The sequence below is a fragment of the Acartia tonsa genome, chromosome 15 (assembly GCF_053477335.1).
Source record: "Acartia tonsa isolate MP-2025a chromosome 15, ASM5347733v1, whole genome shotgun sequence".
Taxonomy (NCBI): domain Eukaryota; kingdom Metazoa; phylum Arthropoda; class Copepoda; order Calanoida; family Acartiidae; genus Acartia; species Acartia tonsa.
This window is the reverse complement of record NC_137274.1, coordinates 22,910,534-22,934,136: the sequence shown is the minus strand read 5'-3', so window position 1 is coordinate 22,934,136 and position 23,603 is coordinate 22,910,534. Positions and strand designations below refer to the sequence as shown.

At 32.3% G+C, this 23,603-nt stretch overlaps 1 protein-coding gene across 1 annotated transcript in view; it reads right to left on the bottom strand.

Moving 5' to 3' along the window:
* Nucleotides 1-23,603, bottom strand: part of LOC145307665 (uncharacterized) — a 51,862-nt gene that overhangs the window by 2,515 nt on the left and 25,744 nt on the right. Inside the window, exons 11-14 of the mRNA XM_080150157.1 lie at nucleotides 3,760-3,858; nucleotides 3,492-3,590; nucleotides 3,232-3,330; nucleotides 86-184 (exon numbers count right to left, since the gene is read on the bottom strand). Coding sequence (XP_080006283.1) covers nucleotides 86-184; nucleotides 3,232-3,330; nucleotides 3,492-3,590; nucleotides 3,760-3,858 — 396 coding nt within the window. The remainder of the gene's footprint in view (nucleotides 1-85; nucleotides 185-3,231; nucleotides 3,331-3,491; nucleotides 3,591-3,759; nucleotides 3,859-23,603) is intronic.

Here is a 23,603-nt window from a genome sequence, read left to right as displayed (position 1 = left end):
TGACAAATAGAAAGAATTAATTAAAAGCCGAATAAAATGATAGGATAGCTACACTTATAAACATAGAATTATTAAATAAGCTTACCATGTTCTCTAAGTATTTCTGCTATTTCTCTCTTTCTTTTTATTTTTTCATCACTGTACCAATCATATTCTTCAAGAGCCTCATCCAGAGCTGTGTTCCCTACAATAATTATTGATTATTTAATAATATACTATACATTAGGGTGGGTCAATTTGGAATTTCACATTTGATTGATTGATTGATTAGCCTCCAGAGCTACATCTTGTCAGTCTTGAAAATTTCTGTTCAGGTAATGCCCTCGTCAAGTGATAAAAATTCTGCCGCCTGTTTAGGTTGGGTCCAAAGTGATAAAATGTTGAGATCTGTAGGGTTATTGGGGCAGTTGAACAGATGTTTAGTGTTGTGTTGGATTGTGTTGCATAATGGGCAATTGTCGTCAATGTTAGGCTTAATTCTGCTCATATAGGAATTAAACATTCTGCTGTATCCAGAACGTAGCTGGGACAGTCTGGATCTGGTTATTCTGGTCAAGTTCTGGACTTCCTCCTTGTTCACCTCAGGGGGGTTGGCATTGAGGACTTTACTGGGGGGGGGGGGGGGGGGGTAGCTTGCCAGGGCCTTCTGCACTTCTCTAGTATGGATAATTTTCATTTTGGAGCAGCATACTCTAATACACTACGGCAAGTGGATTTGTAGGTAAGAGCTAAGGTTTCAACATCTTGTCCCCAGGTAGAACCAGCCAGAGATTTCATTAGATTTATTTTGGTCTTGGCAGAGTTGGTGATGTTTTTCACATGGTTTGAGAATGTTAACATTGTGTCAAAAGTGACACCTAGTAACTTTGGTGTTGGTTCAAGAGGTACGATGGTATCCTTCATCTTAATTTCTGAATGTTCTTTAAATTCCTTGGTGTCTGGGGTGAACAATGTGACTATAGATTTATTTGGAGATACTTGTAGTTCTCGTTCTTCGAGAAATGCCAGAACCTCCAGGATGTATTGACTGATGGCATCCGCAAGACCAGCTATGGGCTTGCCTGTAGCGTATATACTGATATCATCAGCATATTGAACTATTTGGATGTTCTTGGGAGGTTTTGGATGATGTCTCAGGTAAAAATTGAACAGTATAGGGGATGTTACGGCCCCTTGTGGTACTCCAGATCTGTTGTTCTTATGTTTAGACAGTTGATTTCTAAAGTTGACTCTGGACTGTCGTCCTTTGATATAGCAACAGAACCAAATACATTGGCAAGGGTTACTAGGCCAATATAAAACCCTGTGAAACTTGAAAGAGGTTTTTTAATCCAAAAACAACAGGCGCGCGGGGGGTATAAAATGTGCCCCCTTATAAAACCAAAAATTGAAATTCCTTCAAACACAGGCATGTTGCATATCAAAATGACCGCATTGAATGCTAATTACGAATCGTTATAAGGGGGTGGGCACTTTTTATACCCCCCGCGCGCCGGCAGCCATAAGAGCCAAGTCACTTTTAAAACTTGAATGAGGCTTATCATACATATAAATGACTTCCATAACTAATGATAACAGTAAAATCTAAAAAAAGGGGGAAATGGGCCCACCCTAATATACATATATTAATCCTTTAAAAATTTTGTGCAGTTTAATGATAATATTTATGTAGACATAATATGATTCTTGATTACAATATTATTAATGCTGTTATGTGAGCAATAAAACTTTTATTTAGTTTATAAAGTTGGCATAAACTATATTTAAATTTTACACATAAACATTATGTTTCCAATGTAAATGGGCAAGCAACATAGCAAAGTATTACTGAGTAGAGAGATAGATAGAGAGAGACAGACAGACAGAGAGATAGAGAGAGAGAGAGAGAGAGAGAGAGAGAGAGAGAGAGAGAGAGAGAGAGAGAGAGAGAGAGAGAGAGAGAGATAAAGTTGAAAGGAAAATTTACGTATTTGTGCATAAGATTGATAAATAGATAGATAGTTAGATAGAGAGATATATATAGATAGATAAATAGATAGATAGTTAGAAACAGAGTTGTTGAGGCCATTCCTATATACTTTTTGGTAGATTGGTCTGTTTGAATTTCAGCTTGGTAGACTAAAGAATCAGTTAAGCATTTTCCGTCCAGTGGACAAGTTGTGCCTCTCCTACAGTTACAACCAGCTTCAGTTGTATGCTTTGTTTGTCCAAGAACTTTCTTATAATTGCTTGTGATTATGCTGGCCATATTAGGCATACAACTATATGATATTTTGATGGTGTTTCGGTTGTAATATTTTTTAAAGACTCTGTTGTTTGAAAAGTGTTTGTCTACCAGGCGTAAGAACTCCTTTCCAATATTTGTGGACACAGCTGTATTGAAAGGAATATTACACCATATAACTTTTCTTGTTCTGGTGCGGTTTTGTTGACTATTTTGTTGCCTATCATTATTTTGAAAAATTAACTTATTTTTATAACCTGATGATTCTAGGGCTTCTTGGTAGATATGTTTTGGTGGTTGTTACTTGACAGATTACTAAGTCTCTTCTCTACAATACAGGGAAGATCTTGTTTAATGTTAGGTGGATGACACGATCTAATGTTGATATAATTTGGTTTGTTGTTGTCTTTTCTAAAAGGTTTGTATTCTTCAGATTCTAGGTTTAAGTTAACATCTAAAAAGTTTGTAGTTTTGATGTTCATATTGACTGTTATTTTCAAGTTCTCATTTGAAAAGATTTTTATTACTTCTTTTCTTATTCTGTCCATTTATGGTCCAGAAGCTGATAAAACCGCCAATCCATCATCTCTGTACAGTCCAACCTTCAAACTTTGATATGTTCTAGTACATGTCCCTAATAGTATCTGTATACATTTTTAGCTCTATATCTCAACTTTGAAGTGTTTAGCAGCCATTCTTGCAAAAGGTTGATTATTTAAGCATAAGAAAAATGTGCTAAAACCATTTTTAGATGTTGACACCCAAGTTTTGAATTTTAGATTTTACTGTACTTTTTAAATAAAAACTGAAATATTTTTTTGTTGTTCTATTAATTGCCTTAAAAAACGAAGAAAATAAGCCATTAATCATTAAATTCTGATAACTATAAGTGGGGTAAAATTGCTTTCAAAAAAGTTCTCATAAAAAAAACACACTGTATATAGATAGATAGAACAAACTGTAACTAAAGATATACAAATATAGTATAATAAAATTATGTAACTAACCATCCATATTTTTATGGTTGACATCAGCTCCATGATCTAGAAGTAGTCTGACTGTTTCTGTGCTTCCATACCATGTTGCCTGCATAAGACTTGTCTCACCTAAATGTAATATATTAGTTACATTATATATTCTTTAGTTAAGAGTACAGCTATAGATATACAGAGAGATGTTGCAGAGATAGTTATAGATATATAGATAGATAGATTGAATATACTAACTAAACAATATATAAATAGTATAATAATATTATGTAACTAACCAGTATAATCTTCATGGTTGACATTGGCTCCATGTTCTAGAAGTATTCTGACTGTTTCCGTTTCTCCAAACTGTGCCGCCTTCATAAGACTGGTCCTTCCTAGATATAAATATATTATATACTTTATATATTCTTTAGTTCAGAGTACAGTTATAGATATAGAGAGATGTGTACAGATAGAAATATAGATAGATAAATGGATATATAAATAGTTAGCTAGAATGTACGAAAGATACATTACATAGTAAACTAATATTATATAACTAACCATCATTATCTTTAAAGTTGACATCAGCTCCATGATCTAGAAGTATTCTGACTGTTTCTGTGTATCCTTGCCCTGCTGCATACATAAGACTTGTCCTTCCTAAATACAAATATATTAGTTACATTAGCTCAGAGTAGAATTATAGATATACAGAAATAGATAGAAGAATATTCTAAAGATACACTAAATGATATAATAATATTATGTAACTAACCATCATTAGCTTTATAGTTGACATCGGCTCCATGTTTTAGAAGTAGTCTGACTGTTTCTGTGTATCCATACCATGATGCAACTTTCATAAGACTTGTCCGTCCTAGATATAAATATATTAGTTAATTATATATTCTTTAGTTCAGAGTACAGCTATAGATATACTGAGAGAGGTATACAGAAATTGATAGATAGATAGAATATACTAAATATACAATATATAAATATAGTTTAATAATATATGTAACTAACCACCATTATCTTTATTGTTGACATCGGCTCCATATTCTAGAAGTATTTTGACTGTTTCTGTGTTTCCATTCTCTGCTGCAACCATAAGACTTGTGTAACCTAGATATAAATATATTATATACATTATATTTTATAGTAAAACAACGTTTTTTACTTCAATTTTATTTATCTTTAACTTAAAGTTTCATGCTTTCGCAATCTTCAGAAAGATACATTATATATTCTTTAGTTCAGATTACATTTATAGATATACAGAGGGAGATATACAGAAATAGAGAGATAGATAAATGAATATATAGATAGTTAGATAGAATATACTAAAGATACATTACATAATTATAGTATAATACTATTATGTAACTAACCATCATTATTTTTATGGTTGACATCAGCTTCATGTTCTAAAAGTATTCTGACTACTTCTGTCTTTCCATTCCTGACTGCAATCATAAGACTTGTCCATCCTAAATATGAATATATTAGTTACATTATAAATTATTTAGTTTAGAGTACAGTTATAATATACAAAGAGAGGTATACAAAAATAAATATCTATAATACAAAGTAGCTTGATGTCTGTCCATCTGTCTGTCCGTCTGAAGCTTAAGATCTCAGTAACCGCTGAACCGATTGGGCTCTACTCTTCAGGGATGTACACCCAAGAATAATAAATCTAATCTAATCTAATTATACCTACTGTTCCGGTGATGATTTTAAGCTATTTTCCTGGGGGGTGGGACACCCCCAACCCCCCCCCAAAAAAACAACCCACAAAAAAAATTTTTAAATTTTTTTTTTGTAAAATCTCAGTAACTTCTGAACAAATTGGGCTCTACTCCTCTGGGAATATACCTACTGGTCCTCCGGTGGTTTAAGACACCCCAACCCCCCCAAAAATAAAAAATCCCCATTTCCAAATCTTTAATTTATTTTTTATTTTTGTAAACAAAAACCAGTAATTGGGTTGGGAACTTCACAGCACCATTGGGCGAAGCCCCCATAAACTACCCCCCCCCAAAAAAAAAAATTTACCAAAAAAAATTTTTGGGCTTTTTGTAACTTTTAAAAATTGACATCTTTAAAAAGTTTTCGCAATTATAGGTATTAAATATAAATAAAATTTACAGAGGAGACTTTTCAATTTTTGTGTAAACAGTGAACAACCTGGGTTTAATTTTTATGAATTGAAATTTTTTTGCATACGACGCACAACCTGGGTTTAATTTTACCAAAGAGTAATTCCGCAAAGAATAACTTTTTTGAAAATATAACTATAAAATTATTTTGGAGGGTTGACTTTCCATTACCTCATGGGGCGAAGCCCCTAGAGGCTAGAGGCGAAGCCAATAGTATGTATATAGTTAGATAGATAGAATATACTAAAGCTACAATATATAAATTTGTATGACCTATAATTAAAAAAGTATGGATGTTTAAATGCCAGAGTCAGATGTATTTTGACATATGTATAAAAATATTGATGTATTTTTGCAAGTGTTGGATGTATTTATGGCATGAGAATAGATTTTACTGTCATTTATACAGTCAAAATTTAGTTTGTCATAAATACATCCATTGCACTGGCGAAAACACATCCACTGTAAATTTGCTGGATGTGTAAATGGCGGTCCCCCTACATAAGTATAGTAAAATAATATTATGTAACTAACCATCATTAACTTTATGGTTGACATTGGCTCCATGTTCTAGAAGTAGTCTGACTGTTTCTGTATATCCATTATCTGCTGAAGCCATAAGACTTGTCCATCCTAGATATAAATATATTAGTTACTATATATAACTATATAACTATATATAATAACTATAGTTATTATATATTCTTTAGTTCAGAGTGTAGTTATAGATATACAGAGAGACATTAATGAGAGATAGATAGATAGAAAATACTAAAGATACATTATATAATTATAGTAAAATAATATTATGTAACTGACCATAATCAGTTTTAAAATTGACATAGGATATAGAATATACTAGAAATACAAAATACTAACCAGAATTATCTTTATGGTTGACATTGGCTCCATGTTCTAGAAGTATCCTCACCATTTCTGTGTTTCCATTCTTTGCTGCCAACATAAGACTTGTCCTTTCTAGATGTAAATATATTAGTTACATTATATACTACAGTTTAGATTACAGTTATAGATATACAGAGAGAGGTGTACAGAAATAGATAGATATATAGATAAATGAATATTTATTATACAGATGGAAAGAATATACTAAAATAATTTTTTGTAACTAGACAAATAGATAGGTACAGATAGATGCTTACTCCAGACAATATAAGAACTTGTTTTGTAGGCCATCAAAAAAATCTGATATAAATTTTATGTGCATTTGGATCAAGCTATACTTAAACAATAAACAAAAAAGACCAATATCATGCTTATTTTTACTAAATATATTGCTTACTAGCTCATACTTGGAGATGCGATCCCCAAATTTCAAAATTCTTTGAACGTACGAACAAGACTTTCACAGAAATGCTTCGCATCTAGTCCACTTACCTATGTTTACTATAAATTTTACACCATATAAAACTTGGATCTAAATATTTGATTGACATGCCATGGTAATTATCGCGCGTAACTCAGGCACAAGGTACAATTACTCTAGCTAGCCCTAAGGCACTTTTTATATGTTTTTATGAATTTATTAGCCTATACTTACCAATATAATACCTTATATGGGTAACGCTAGCCTAATCATGGTAAACTGTATGTGATTGAATATTGTTATATGCTTATTAAAACATTATGTTTATTGTTAAAGTAACCATGTAACCATCTTGTACTAGTATGTATGCCTACAACCATAGTTTGATTTACGTCACAAGTTTAACATACAAACACTTTATTAAACAGACAAGGGCTTAGATCCTTATTAATAGTTGTTGTTATAACTTGCACTTCTTAAAATATCTTGGTTATTCATTGACTCTCAAACCATCAAGTTCTTCTGGCTTAAAGGTAATGACTTAGTTGTTTGGCATGCATTGTAGTTTAAATTTAGGTCCCTCAGTACTTAGCATGAATTGAGCTTGGGTCTTATGTTAGAGATCTAACACTTAGCACAATTCAATGCTTTGGACTTAGGGCATTTACTGTCCTACTCTACTTATGTGTATTATCACTTATCCTGTAAATATTTTCATACTTAACTTATTCACTTGTAATGTAAATACACTTTATAAAACCATCTTCCTTTTTAAGTGCTTAATATACTTATATGATATAGATCGAACACCATAACCAGCCATTTATTCTTAGTTTAAAGCAATATAATACTTCGCGTGGGTCTTTGTTGAGCTACCACAGGCTCAACCAAATTTGTATTATACTTGTGGGAGTAAAGGGAAAAGCATTCTAAACTGACGAACCGGCGATGAGAATGTCTATGTGTATTGCAGTAAAAGTAGGAATTTTAGTAGTACTCATAGAAGAGCGATCTCCATACCATAATCTTGGACAAGCGCCCCATTTGCACTACCATACTCAAGTTCATAAATAAATAGAGAAGTATATAGTTAGATAGGTAATAAATAGATAAGAAATTTTGAGAAAATAGTGAAATAAATAAATAACTAGATAGATAAATAAATAGATAAATTGATAAATAAATAGTTGGATAAATAAATAGATAAGTAGATAGACAAATGGATATATAAAAGGATAGATAAATAAATAATATATAAATAAATGGATAACTAGTTAGATTAATAAATAGATATATAAATATATAGTTAGATAGGTAATAAATAGATAAGTAATTTTGAGAAAATAGATAAATAAATGGATAACTAGATAGATAATTAAATAGATAAATAGATAGATAAATAGATAGACAAATGGATAGATAAAAAGATATATAAATAGATAGATAAATAAATGGATAACTAGATGGATAAATAAATAGATAGATATATAGTTAGATATGTAATAAATAGATAAGTAATTTTGAGAAAATAGAATTTCTTAATTAAAAGGACTCTCCACAAGAAAATTTGATTGGTTGGTTTCATACTAGTAGTGTCCAAACTTTTCCACCAAAACAGATAGACTGATGGGGTAGGTAGCAACTGTAAACCATAGTGGTACCCTAAGTTTTACAAACACTATTTCTCAAAAACTAAAAAATCATGATTGGTTGGTATAAACTACCGCTTAGTTTTCCATGCACTGATGATCTAAATCTATGGATGGAATAATTTTGTTTCTAACCATGGGGGATAATCAATTTATCCTCCATTGTCAAATCCCTGTATATTTTCTATCTAAAATAGTAAATAAAGTTGGTACAATATTTAGTAGCATCTAGCCCCTAGCAGCCTCCGCCTTAGCCACCACAGAATCCTAAGCCAGCCTGCCAGCAACAGCTGACAACACAGGTTGCCCTCCTCCCCTTCCCCCCACCTATAACATTCCCGCCTTCCCTTTCCTATGTCAACCTGTTTCTTTACTCCAAAATTCCTATACACACACACACAGTATATTCGGGAATTTGCTAATCTGGGTGCATTTTAGAATAAACATTTTCCTGGACATTCTAAAAGGACATTCTCGATCACAATTTACCCAGGTCAGATATAGACCCTATACTATCCAAGGTTTATAAGTTTTGCCTCCACTCTCTACTTGCTGGACAATAGTGCCTCCTCCATTTTGTGTTCGCCACCACCCAATTTAACCATCTTTTGTTGCCATCGTCGCCTTGATCACTGCTACTCCGCTATTCATTGCTGGTACACCGCACTATGTCACTCACACAACACCTCCATCTAGATTCTGAACAAATAGGAGGGGAGCATGTATTAAAAAGCGATGAATAGCGGAGTAGAAGCAATGATTTTCAAAAATCTAAATTTAATTTTCTTGTGGAGAGTCCTTTTAAGCAGCGTTGCCCCAAAAACAACTATACCCTAAAGTTCATAATATATTAAAATGTGTCCAATTGTTGCTGCTTTACCCTTTTTATTTAACAAGCTTTGTCTTTCATAAATAAAACTATCAACAACAATGAAAATTACGGTACTTATAATGCTAACAACTTCTTAAAAACTGGTTTGAAGCAACTATAGTGAAATAGGATTAAATAATTCATTCACTTGTTGGTTGTACATATTACCAGATTTCAAGCAACTACCACATTTTCACAAAAGAGTTTTAAAGTTACTAAAGTTTTGTCATTTCAATTTCAGAATTTGTTGATTTTTATTATTAATTAGTTGACAAAAGACATAGGTTGACCTAAAGAAGCTTTAGGTTGACCGATTTTATAAAGGCATTTGTTAGTTGTACTTGTTTAGGTTGACCTACAGAATAAATCAGTCGACCTCTAAAACTTGTTGGTGAACTGGGCACTAGTCTCTAACATTAAGGGGCTTCAGGGGAAAGGGAAATTACCCAACTTTATAAAAATCTTTTTAAAAAATGTTAAGAAGAAACTGAAAATAGAGAAAAACAAAAACAATATAATAATAGTTTGACCATTTTCTATATTTCTTGAAGATTAAAGCTTAATTTAATCTTTAATCAGCAGTTACCAAGATCTTAATCTTCTTACATACAGACTGATGAACAGGCATTAATCTACTTGTCATGTAAATAACCTTTTTTATCGTCTTGGTTTACATCTTCTCCATAATCTAATAGAATCTTCACAATATCCATGTTTCCATTCTGTGCTGCAGCAATAAGACTTGTCATTCCTAGATATAAATATACTGCATATCTACAATGTAAAGTAGTAAGCTTTTTTGTCTAAAGCAAAGGATCTCGCTAACCACTTAACCTATATGGTTTTCCTTTACAGTGAAGCTTCCCATAGGTCCAGGGAAGGTTTTCAACTATTTCAGTTAGGGTATCTCCACAATTCCATTAGGAAATTAGACCCCCCCCTTCCTTAAAAAATATTTTTCTTCTTAAAACTTAAATTGAATATGGGGGTTGTCTACTTTTTTTCCTCAACTATAGTTGCCCCTAGAGACTTCTAGGGGCATCACCACTAATCTACAATATAAAGTAGTTATGTTATTGTTGTCTGAAATTTAAAACTTTTAACAGGTATAATATATCTGAACCATAACATCTAAAAAATTAATAACTACTGCTGCTTCATGACAAAATATAAAAAAAAACTTCATTTTCATGAAGTGAATGAAGCTTATATAGTTTGGTCAGTTTAAAGTTTAAAATCTCAATAACTACTGAACCGATTGAGTTTTACATTTTAGGGAAGCTTTAATTCTCTGGATGATTTTAGCGCATCTATTTACTTTCCCTACCACATAAATGCAGAGGTCCTATGTGTAGCTACTATTCCTTTAATAAAAAATAGTAATATTTTTTGTCTGAAGCTTAAGTTCTCAGAAATTGCAGAGGTGAATTCTTAAAAAAACTTTTGCCCCATTAAAATCATTTTCCCTCATTAAAATTTTAATGAGACAAAATTATCCCCTCTAAATTTTTAGTTTGCCTCACTGATTTTAGTGGGGCAAAAGTTTTTTAAGAATTCACCTCAGATCTGAATTTGTTGTACTTTTCAGGGAAGCTTAACAAATAACTTTTGGTTGTTTAGAATATTTTTCTGACCTATTCCACCCTCCCCTAGAGGCAAGGATGAGCCAACTAATATTATATATGTATTCTGTTGTTCAGAGTTTTCCTAAACATACAGGGCATCTAAAAAAAACTGCGTTTTCCGGTTTTGGGAAACAACCAGTAGGAGTATGAAAATAGTTATTTCTTGCATCCTATTATAAACAGTTTTCCGCGGATATAGAATGTACAATTATAAGATTAAAAGTTTTTTCGTCTGGATGAGAACCAGTTCTTATTCACTGGATTCAAATGAATACGAGAATAGTTATTTCTCGCATCGTATTATAAATGGCTTTCCGCGGATATAGAAAGTACAATTATGAGATTAAAACTAGTTTTTTTAGCCCCGAGGTGCCGAAGGCACCGGCTGAAAAAACTGGTTTTAATCTTATGACTGTACATTTCTATATTCGTAGAAAGCTGGATATAATACGATGCTAGACATAGTTTTTTCGTATGGATGAGAACCGGTTCCTATCCACCGGATTCGAATGAATACGAGAAAATTAATTATATATATTTATATTCTCTATAAGAATATGCATATATTTTATAAAAGGTGATTTTAATATCTCTTAAAACAACAGTTTTTTTTAGAGCTTAAAGAATTAAAAATTTACTGTGTTGCTTTATTCTTGTTGAATTTAGGGCTATACCATTCAATTAAGATCTTCGTTTTACTTGGAAACAACAATATAGCATGCTCAACGAAATATTCTAATAATTACATTTAAAATTAATTTAATAATGCTTTTTAGTAGCGAAGCTACTCTATAATTCACTTTGTCCGTCCGTCAGTCAGTCCATCAGTCCGTCAGTCAGTCCGTAATGCTATGGGGGAAATTGGATTTACTCAGCTCCTATAAAAGATAGAATTCTGAAATTTTTTGACAACATTCCCATCATTAAGGAGCACAATTAACTATAAAACATCACTGGCGGTCGGACGGCTTTTTAGCAGGTTTTAGGCTATTTTAAAATTTTCCACATTTTCCCCCATATCTTTGGTGTTTATGGTCCGATTTTAAAAATTTTTTCAGTTAAAGATATCAAAATTAAATTTTCCGTCGTTTGGAGAAAACAACAATAACGGTCAGACTGCCTTTTTGCAGGTTTTTAGCTATTTTTACATTTTTTATATTTTCCACCATATCTTTGGTGTTTATGAACCGATTTTCAAATTTTTTTCAGTTATAGATATCAAAATCAAATTTCCCGTCGTTTAAAGAAAACAACAATAATGGTCAGACTGCCTTTTTGCAGGGTTTTGGCTATTTTTAAATTTTTAATTTTTCCCCATATCTTTGGTGTTTATGATCCGATTTTCAAATTTTTTTCTGTTTTAGATATCAAAATTAAATTTCCCGTTGTTTGAAGAAAACAACCATGACGGTCATTCCCATTCACGAAATTTTGTGCTTCGCTACTTATGGATGTTGTCATCCTTGTTTAAAGAACAAATAACCAATTTTATTTTTGCTTCAATAATTATTCAAATATAAAAGTATTAAAAAAAACTCATGTTTGTTCATCGCTCCTCCCCTCAAATTTTCTAATCTCTTTTGATTGACACAAGACTAAAGAACTCATAATTAAGTAAATAAAAGAGCAATTTTAGAGACAATTTTAGATTAAGATAAATTGCTTTTTTTTTAAGATAACGAAATGCCCCCTAACAACAGCTGAAAAACATCTATAGGATTCGTGATTTTTTTTCAGAATTACTTACATTATTGGTATTAGCTGCAGAATTCCCCTGTTAAAAGAAAATATGACCATGTCCTTATCAACCAAAAAAAATGATTCTGCTTGAATTAACAGCGTAGATTCTTAAATCAAAAACTCGAAAAACATTTTCTATAATAATTTTCTGTTTTAATTTTAATATATAAATCAGAAAAAAATATTAGTCAGTACGTCAATGTAAATGTTAAATGAAACTTTTAACTATAATTCTTTGTTGTTTTAAATTTGGATAAGTGAGTTTATGCAATATACCTTTTTCTAAAATTCCTTTTATAACAAGTGAGAAAAGCACAAAAAATGGATATGATACAAAAAATATATCATTTCACACTAGAAAGATTAAAAGTTACTTTCTCAAACTTTAGCTATAAAAAAAATCATCATTAATTGATGTAAAAACTTTCTTTCTCTATTCTGGCGTGGAAATGTAAAGAGAACAAGCAAAAATTCTGGATAGATAGATATTTCATAAATAAATTGGGATGTAGATAGATTTTTTTTTTTAATATGAAAAAAATAAGATTTTAATTAAGTTTAAGAATATCATAACTAACCAAATGATTTTTCTGTATGGTTGACATTAGCTCCATGTTCTAGAAGTATTATCACTGTATCTGTGTGTCCTTTCCATGCTGCATATATAAGACTGGTCCGTCCTAGATATAAATATAAGAAATACATAGTAGATATATGGGAGAGTTATATTATATATAAAATGAGTATACATATTTACTTTAGCCTATAGGTTGATTGTCTCCCCCTCCCCCCTCACCAAAAAATATCCTAAATCCAAAGCACAACCAGCAGCTTTATTCTCTGAGGAGTAAAATCCGGTTGTTTAAGTAGTTACCAAGATCTTAAGCTTCAGGCAGACAGACATATGGATCTACATTGTTTAACTTTGTATTATAGATATTATCCTGTAGAATTAGTATGCCTGCTTACTCTTGGGAGTTTTGCCCATTCTGAGTCACACTAGAGATGTTAAAAATGGTACCCACTGCTGAAATGTCTGGCACTGACACCAATAAACAGGCGCAACTAATTACCATGATCCAGACAATGGGTTGTGCAATCAAAGGGTTGGTTATCTGTTTAAATGTTGCTTAACAAAATATCTCTATGCGCATTAGAACATCATATGTTATTAGAAGGGGATGATAATATGGCTTCAATAGATGATCACAAGAAATTGAATGAGAATCCCACCCCAATAAGGTATATCACTTAATTTTCTTAACCTTAAAAATACAGACCTCCAAACTTTTTAAGTTAGACAATTTTTGAACAGGAGAAAAAATTGCAACAACAGTGGTCATGGTGCTGATCAAGGTGTCACAAATATTTGGAATAGATCCTGGTACATAATACAAAAATTATTCTATCTATCTATTTATCTGTTTGATGGCTATCTGGCTGATTTGCAATGCCGGGTAGCCGGTGTACCCAATATCCGGCATTAGAAATCAGCCAGATATCTGGTATCCGGCCAAAAAAGTATCCGGCACAACACTAGTAAATATAAACTTGTTGGATAGATAAATAGATTAAGGGATAGGAAGAAACTATAGAGATTGATGAATTTAAAAGGTATGTTGGATAGATAAATAAAGGATAGATAGATAAATAAACATACCAAGATTATCTTTCTTATCAATAAGAGATCCTCTATCCAGAAGAAGCTGTACTACAGAAGTATGACCACTCTGACTTGCCCAGTGAAGACTTGTTTTTCCTAAATATTTGAATATGTAACATGATTTTGTATATTCACTCAAACCGATTGGTATCCAGTGGATTAGAACTGGTTCTCGTCTATACAAAAAAATATGTCTAGCATCGTATTATATCCAGTTTTCTATGAATATAAAAATTTACAATCATAAGATTAAAAGCAGTTTTTTTACCCCGTGTCTGTGGTATCTTGGGACTAAAAAACAGGTTTTAATCTTATAATTGTACATTTTATATCCACGGAAAGCTGTTTAAATAGAATGCAAGAAATAACCATTCTATAACATTTTAAGAATTCAAAATATATTTATGGTATGACATTGAAAGTGGTTGATATTTGCTGGATTATAATCAGTTCTCATCCATATTGAAAGATGTGTGCATCCTATTACAGACAATTTTCAATGATTATAAAAAAATCATAAACTTAATATCATTTTTGTTAGCCCAGTCCTTCATTTTATATTTGCGGAAAGCTGTCTATAACAATGATGCAATGAATAACTATTATATTATTCATGTGGGGCAATCACCTAACCCAATATAACCTAACCTAAACTAAAATAAAATATAAAAAGCCATTTCAAAAATACGACGAATCGCACTACAGAGACTTTCCCTTTTTATTAGATGTTTTCACAATCTTCCCTTTGAATAATAAGACAATAGGTTCCAGCCATTCACCAGATCTTAGTTCACAGAAAGAAGACAATAAGTATAGGAATTGTAACAATTAATTTTCTAGCATTCCTGTATTTAATAATAGAGGTTGCACCCATAGCATTTAAGTGACTACATTCAAAGGTTTAGAGAAAAAAACATCACATTTTAACCCTTTACAGTCGGGCCCCTTGCCGCACCTTAATCGGTCGGGGGGGGGGGGGGGGCGTTCAACGCCCCCCCTAATTATCTCAGTTCCTATTAGAGCTAGAGGGCTAAATATTTTTGTGCAAGTCCCCTGTTTTATAATGAATTTCCGACCTTTTATAAGTCTAAGTCAATTTTCGCTTCCTTCACCCTTTTATTTAACAACCTTTGTTTTTAGGTCTTTTTTTACTTAAAAATTTCAAACGGCTGTAATTTTCTTATTTTTGAAGCTAGAAGAAAAATTTTTTCCCAGAAAATGTTTATCTTTATGTAAATTTTACATTAGAAATATCAAAATATAAATTTCAGCGGCCGCAGCTGTACTTGGCAGCTGCCAGCCGCCGCAGTCGGCGGTTGGCGGGAAAACGGCGGCGGATCTTCATGAAATTTTAATACGTTATGTAGACATGTAAGAAAAGCTTAAGTTTAAAATTTGAAGTCTCTAAGTCAAAAATTGCGGCCACAGGAGCCATTTAAAGATTTCTGGAGACCTGGAGGATCAGGACCTGCAGGATCATACCTGGAACCTGAAAGTGACTTGAACACCTGTATTTTATATAAGGATGTACTACTAGAGGATATTTTAGTATTTTGGTATGGTAAAATGCTTTGTTTTAGTCAAAAAAATATTTTTGCTCTTTACCTGGATGACCCTGCAAGGTTTGCTGGCATCCTGTGCCCGCCAGGATGGAGATATTTAAAAAATTCCAACTCTCAGTTATGTGTCATACCCATACTTAAAAATTCAAGCAGTTTGGGCTCTTTATCTTTCACACACAGAAAATGAGATAGAAAAAACCGGAGGGGGGGGGCGTTCAACGCCCCCCCCCCGACCGTTAAGGGTTAAAAACCATCTTGGTGAAACATAAGTGAAGCTTCCCTAAAGTGGTAGGCAAATTTGAGCGAGTAGCATTTTTTTCTATGGGTTATTTCTTTTGGCAGAGTAGTGGTAACCTTCCAAAAAAATAGTTATAAACCTTCCTGGACCTGTGCACAACTTCACTGTAGAGGGGAACCATATTAGTTCGTTAGTTAGCAAGATCCTCTGGTATAACACATTGACATACAGACAGACATATATCCTGTTACTTTAAATAAGAAAGTATATTAAACCTGAGGGATCTGTAGCATTAACATCTGCTCCATATTGTAAGAAGAGCTTGATTAATTCCTTTGTATTATCTACTTCAGTTTCACAAATTACACTTGTCAGGTTCAAATCTTCAAAAACTAAAAAATTATTGGGATCAATTCAAGCTGAGTGTGCCAACGGCAACAAGTAAAACAGAGCGTGCCAATATTCCCCCTATTCAAGTAGAGTATGCCAATATTCCTCCAAGTAAAACATAGAATGCCAATATTTCATCAAGTAAAGCATAGTATGCCAATAGTTTATCAAACAAAGCAGAATGACAATTTTTTTTTTTAAAAGATGAATTTAACATATTTTTTCGATTTTTATTATAACAATTCAACCTACAAATTTACTACTTTGTGTACGTAAAATATATAAACTAGATGTGCGTCCCTAGCATCTAGGAGCTCTTTATTCCAAGTAGTAGAAAATTAGCCTAAAACCATTAAAATTTCAAAATAAAAGATCTCACTAATCGATGGACTCTTATGGTTCTTCTTTCAATGAAGCTTCTTATTGGTCCTTTAAAAAACCATGATTTTGTTACAATAGTTTTTCTTTTTAAAACTTAAATGTAAAGGAGATTTTCAGCTCTCTCCTTCCCTCAAATGCCCTTAGAGACATCAAGAGGGGGGCGGGGGTGGAGCCGCTAGTATATATACATAAATTACTTCAAAGTTTTATAAAAAGCATATCTTGACAAGTAAAGCAGAGTATGCCAATATTACGTTAAGTAAAGCAGAGTGCGCCAATTTCCCCCCTAGTCAAGTAGAGTATGCTAATATTCCCCCAAGTCAAGTAGCGTGTGCCAGAACAGGCTATTGGCATACTCAGCTTGACTTGATCCAATTATTGAAAATGAAAATCGCAGTAGATGATTTGGGTATTGTCCCTTTCGTGACAATGCCTCTTAAGGGGCGTTTCTTTGTATTTCTCAATTGCTTTTGAGAGGTACTGTACCTGATGATTTAAAACAAAACAAAAGAAAGTGAATACAGTAATTGATTATGGCTTTTTTTATATCATGTTTTATATTTAGCTAACTCATATTGGATGAGCCCCTAAGATTTTTTTGTGCGTAAAAGATAGACTTTTTCAAATTGGTGATTATACATAACAGTGAGTTTTTTTATATATCTTTCTCCTGACAGGCACAGGATGCCAGCAAACCTAGCAGGTTAATCCAGGTATAAAGATTATTATTGGACCATAATACTAAAATATCCTATATTATACTAGATAAGATAAGATAAGATTTATTTTCCTCAAAGGTACAACATATTTTTATTAGATATATGGCATTTTTTAAAGTTACTATGCTTTGATTGGTTTGTTTCTTCTTGTTTGTTTTATTTGGTTACAAGTTTAGGAAAAAAAGAACAATTTACATAATAACTATTATTAGGTACCTAGCATGGAATTGGCCGAACTTCATCTCCACCTAGTTGCCAAGCCAAATTCATATAGGATAAAAAATATCATTTTACAAGAAAAAATTCCATGCAACATTGTACCAGATAGTTGGCATAACCCTTTAAGGGTTGTGGAGCCACTGGTGTACTTTGACGCTTGCCAAGCCGATACAATGTTATTTGTGCAAATACAAATCTTAACAATAATAAACAATACAATATCTTGCTGTGTGATTCAGACATCCTCCTACTATCAGTTGCAACTCCTCCAAGCATAAATTCGGAACAATTAAGGAACCGAAACCTTCGTGAGAAGTCGCTATTCCCGTTGTGATCCTTTGGCAACCCTGTCCTGACTGGTTCCTTTGTAACAAATTATTTAATTTTAGAGTGAAATTATGTCCGTGTCTAAGGACAGTTTCACACTAGTAATTACAGGGTAACGATAAATATCTTGATAACGGCGGTCCAGCCCTATAATCAATACGAAAATGGAAGATAAAAGATAAAAAGATAAGGTAGTAAACGATGAAAATGAAAAAATGTACCTAGATGAAAATGTACCTAGATGAACAAGGAGTAAAGTAGTAATGGTTTCGATTCCTACGGAATCTGAGTTTTATTTCTTGGGAAGGGATACAAAATTCCCTTTATATGTAAATAAATATAGGTCATATGCGATTCCTACGGAATCTGATTTTGGTTTTTTGAGATATAGGGAATATATGTCCAAAATCAACTATTGTTGTTAAATAAAAGGGTAAGGAGTCAAATCCAAAAACTGCTGCCTAAAATACATGTTAATATAAAATCTACATAAAATAAACATTTTCTGAAAATATTTTCCTTCAAAAATAAGAAAATCAGAGCTTTTTTGGATTTTTTAGTAAAAGAGGATGAAGGAAGCAAAATATGACTTTGACTAACTTATAAGTGATCACAAAGAACATGCACAATTTTTTGTCCCTAGCTCTAATAGGAGCTAGGATAACAGGGGGAGGGCATTCAATGCCTCCTCTCCCCCCGTAACCTAGAGTTCTAGAAAAGGTCCTGACTTCTAGGGAATTAATCTAAATACTTTTTATAATTAAGATCTACACAGTGAAAAACTTTCAGTAGAAAAAATGGATAAATAATTCAGGCTTGATTTGATTATTGAAACCCTTTAATTGCTCACCTCTTGATGGTCCAGCCTCTATCCAGAACTCCCCCCCCCCCCTCCCCTGATTGTTAAGTGTTAGTCGTCAAGTTTTTTTTTTAGTTGAGAAAATAATGAATAAATTTACCAGACAAACTGTTCTCTTGTATTTTTGCTCCAGGCTCCAGAAACTTGTTAACAAGTTCAGTAGAAACATTTCCATTACATACAGCTTTTCTTATTTCTAAACAATTTTTTTAAAAATTTGTAATTAATAGAAGAAAATATTATGTATGAAAATGTACACTGTACACTTGATTTTTTTCAGCTTAACATAGATTAATACCAACAACAAAATTAATTTGAAAAAAAAATCACGAAACCTATATGTGTTTTCAGCTGTTGCTAACAAATCAATATGTTTTAAATGGACGTACTGACATTCTGATAATGATTATATAGTTGCTATGCTTTTAAAATTATACCTAACTACTACAGGAATCACCATGCAAAGTTTGAGATAAATTTTAACATACCTTAATCAACAAAAAAAATTCAGTTCTGGATGGATGGACGGACTAACATACTGACTCAAATTATAGAAAAGGTTTGCTTTTAAAAAGAACGCATGTACATTTGAATGAAATTCATAATTGCCAATTCATTTGACTTTTGAGGTGGTTAATTCTTCGTTGATTGGAAATAATGTTATAAGCTTAAAGAGCGTTTTAAGCTGGGAGGAAGGGGACATTGCCTTAATTAAAAAAAAAAAAAACATTCCGTTCTGGACGGATGGACAGACTAATGGACTGACCCTCTTGGCTTGGCTTTTAAAAATAACATTTCTTATAGAAATTTCTATTTACAGCTTTGGTTGTATAAAATTGCTTACCCGGATCCACATTATTATATCTGCTACCATTTTCTAATCCGTCTTCTTTAATGTCTAAACAAAAGATGTAACCAAAGTTTATCAGAATTTTCTATTCTGTCAATTATGGTTGGGCAAGATACTTTTTGGCCGGATATCCGGCTTATTTCTTATGCTGGATATCCAGCATCCTGCTGGATATCTGGCCAACGATGGATATCTGGCAAATTACTGGATATCCTGCCATATAACCGGATATCCGACATTCAAAATCCGGTATCTGGATAGTTTCAGTATCAGGAATTTGGCCGGATATCCGGCCCAACCCTTCTGGCATTTTTCCCTGCACATATTTTTCATATCTTTAAATATATTTCCATTATGGCTTATAATATTTGTTGGATTAGAAATCTTGTATAGTATTGTATTACAGACAATTTTCTATGAACATCAAAATAAAAAGACTATAAAATAAATACCAGTTTTTATAGACTGGGCCTTTGGCCCCTCTGGGCTAACAAAATTGGTTTCAATCTTCTATTTTTTTCATTTCAATACCTAAGGAAAGCTGTCTATAATACGGTGCAATAAAGAACTATTTTAGGATGATTTAGGTAAGGATTTGGGAGGAGGGGGAGGGGTGATAGTGAGATTCTTTAGTACAGACAAAGATCCTTTTTATCCTTTTTATACAGATTACATTTTGGGCTTATCTAAATAGGGGTGTTTTGTTTTTAGGTAAGGTTTTATTATAGGCATGGCAGCCCTGGAGGGTTAGTTTTTAGATTTGAGCCCTGCAGGGTTAAAGCCATCCACATGGGTTAGGCAAAAAATAAATATAGATTGGAGTAAGAATAATTCAAGAGAAAACACAATAAAACAGGGATCTAAAGGGATAAGACAATGGCCAATAAATTGATGTACATCGCCAATGATGATACACAAAATTAAACCCGTCTGTTGATTACAATTAGTATTAGAAACGTTTGGACACTCAACTAAATAAACCAAAAAATCAAAATTCAATAAGTTCCAAAGGTTGTTAAGTCAACAAATAAGAAAATGTTGGGGACTAGTATAATAAACAGCGCAATTCCCCTCCCTTCCTGACAATAAAGTCTCACCTATATCTTTGGATAAGCATCCTCCAACATATAGCAGCAAACAAACCTAAAATATTTTTAAAAATTTTATATACTTTTTGGGCTAACTAACGTTTAAAGAGTTATGGCCAAATCCTTATAATACAGTAACAGGATGTGTGTTTGTCTGTTTGTTTGTACCTAAGGATCTCGCTAACCGCTGAACAGGGTAGCTTCTCATAGGTCCCGGGAAGGATTTTAACTATTTTGAGGGAAGGTAACACCACCCTCCCAAGAGAAATATCCCCCGGAAAAAATTTCCCCCCTCCCCAAACTAAAATAAAAAATGGAAGGCATATAAATTAAAGTTTTTAATAAAGTCTACTTCTCTTGAAAGACTCCTAATATTTAAATCTTTTCTGGCATAACCGAAAGACAAACAGACCTGGTAAATTATATACTAGCCGCTTTTTGGAGTAGTTAATATTAGCAAAAAAAATTCAATTAAATCTTGAATAGCTGATAAGAAAATTAGGCTTCCAATATTAATGTTTTTTAAAAAGGGGGGGTTAAAATTTTCTAGGGATGATTTTTCTTTGGAGGGTAGTTGTACACTCCCCCAAAATAGTTATAAACCTTCCCAGGACCTTTGATAAGCAACCCTGTAAAGGAGAAGCCTAAATGTTCAGCAGTTACCGGGATTCTTTGGTACAAACAGACAGACAAAAATACATCCTGTTACAACATAATTAGGATATAGATAGTTAGATAGATAGATAGATAGATAGATATATAGATAGCTATGTAGATAGATAGGGAGATTTAAAGGGTTAGTTTATTCAGTTATCTATAATACAAAGTAGCTTGATGTCTGTCCGTCTGTCCGTCTGTCTGTCTGTCTGTCTGTCCCTTAAGATCTCGGTAACCACTGAACCGATCGGATTCTACTCTTCAGGGACACCCCCAACCCCCCCCCCCAAAAAAAAAAAAATCCAACCCCCCAAATCTTTTTTTACATTTTTTGTAAAATCTCAGTAACTGCTGATCAAATTGGGCTCTACCCTTCTAGGAATATACCTACTGGTCCTTTGGTGGTTTTAAGCTATTTTCTTGGGGGTCGGGACACCCCAACCCCCCCAAAAATAAAAAAAATCCCCACTTCCAAATTTTTTTTTTTTTAATTTTTTTAAAACAAAAACCAGTAATTGGGGCGGGGGAACCCCACTGCAACATGGGGCGAAGCCCCCATGAATCCCCCCCCCCCAAAAAAAAAAATCAAAATATTTTTTTTTAATCTTAATTTTTGTGTATGCGAACAACCTAGGTCTAATTTTTACGAATTAAAATTTTTGTGTATACGGCAAAGAACCTGGGTTTAATTTGTACAAATTAAAATTTTTGTGCATAAAGCGCACAACCTGGGTTTAATTTTACCACAGAGTAATTAAACAAAGAATATTTTTTTGAATATTTCTATTAAGGAGGGTTGACTTCCCAAAACTATATAGGGCGAAGCCCCTAGAGGCTAGGGGCGAAGCCGCTAGTCTATATATAAATAGATAGATAGATAGATAGATAGATAAATCGATAGATAGATAGATATATAGATAGGTAGATAGATAGATAGATAGATAGATAGATAGATAGATAGATAAATAGATATATATATATATAGATAGATAGATATATAGATAGATAGATAGATAGATAGATAGATAGATAGATAGATAGGTATATAGATAGATAGATAGATAGATAGCTATGTAGATAGATAGAGAGATTTAAAGGGTTAGTTTATTCAGTTATCTATATATAAATAGATTGATAGATAGATAGATAAATAGATAGATAGATAAATAGATAGGTAGATAGATAGATAGATAGATAGATAGATAGATAGATAGATAGATAGATAGATAGATAGATAGATAGATAGATAGATAGATAAATAGATAGAGAGATAGATAGATAGATAGATAGATAGATATATAGATTTAAGAGATTTAAAGGGTTAGTTTATTCAGTTATCTATATATAAATAGATAGATAGATAGATAAATAGATAGATAGATAGATAGATAGATAGATAGATAGATAGATAGATAGATAGATAGATAGATAGATAGATAGATAGATAGATAAATAGATAGATAGATAGATAGAGAGATTTAAAGGGTTAGTTTATTCAGTTATCTATATATAAATAGATAGATAGATAGATAGATAAATCGATAGATAGATAGATAGATAGATAGATAAATAGATATATATATATAGATAGATAGATAGATAGATAGATAGATAGATAGATAGATAAATAGATATATATATACAGCATGACCCTCGAAAAAGTATTTTTAAGCATCTGCAGCCCTTATTTCTCAATGAATTATTAAAAAATGCATATGTCCTTGTTCTCTATAGTATTCCACGTAAGTAAATATAAAAATATTTTTTTTACCTCCATTAACACCGGAGATTTTTAGTGCTAAAGTTTTGAAAAAGTGACTGAGGAAAAAGTAACTTTTAACATGATACGACTTTTTAAGCAAAATTAAGCTAGAAATCCTTTTATTTTTGTTACTAGCAGAAACTTTATACAAAAATGAAATAAAAAATTTAGTTTTTGAGTAAAAAGTATTTTTTTACACATATTTTTTGAGTCTTTTTAGTTTAGTGATATTTTGAAAAACTTACTTATTAGGCAAAATAGTTTAAGATTAAAAAACCAAATAAATCTCTATGAATATAGCAGGAAAATTGTTTTT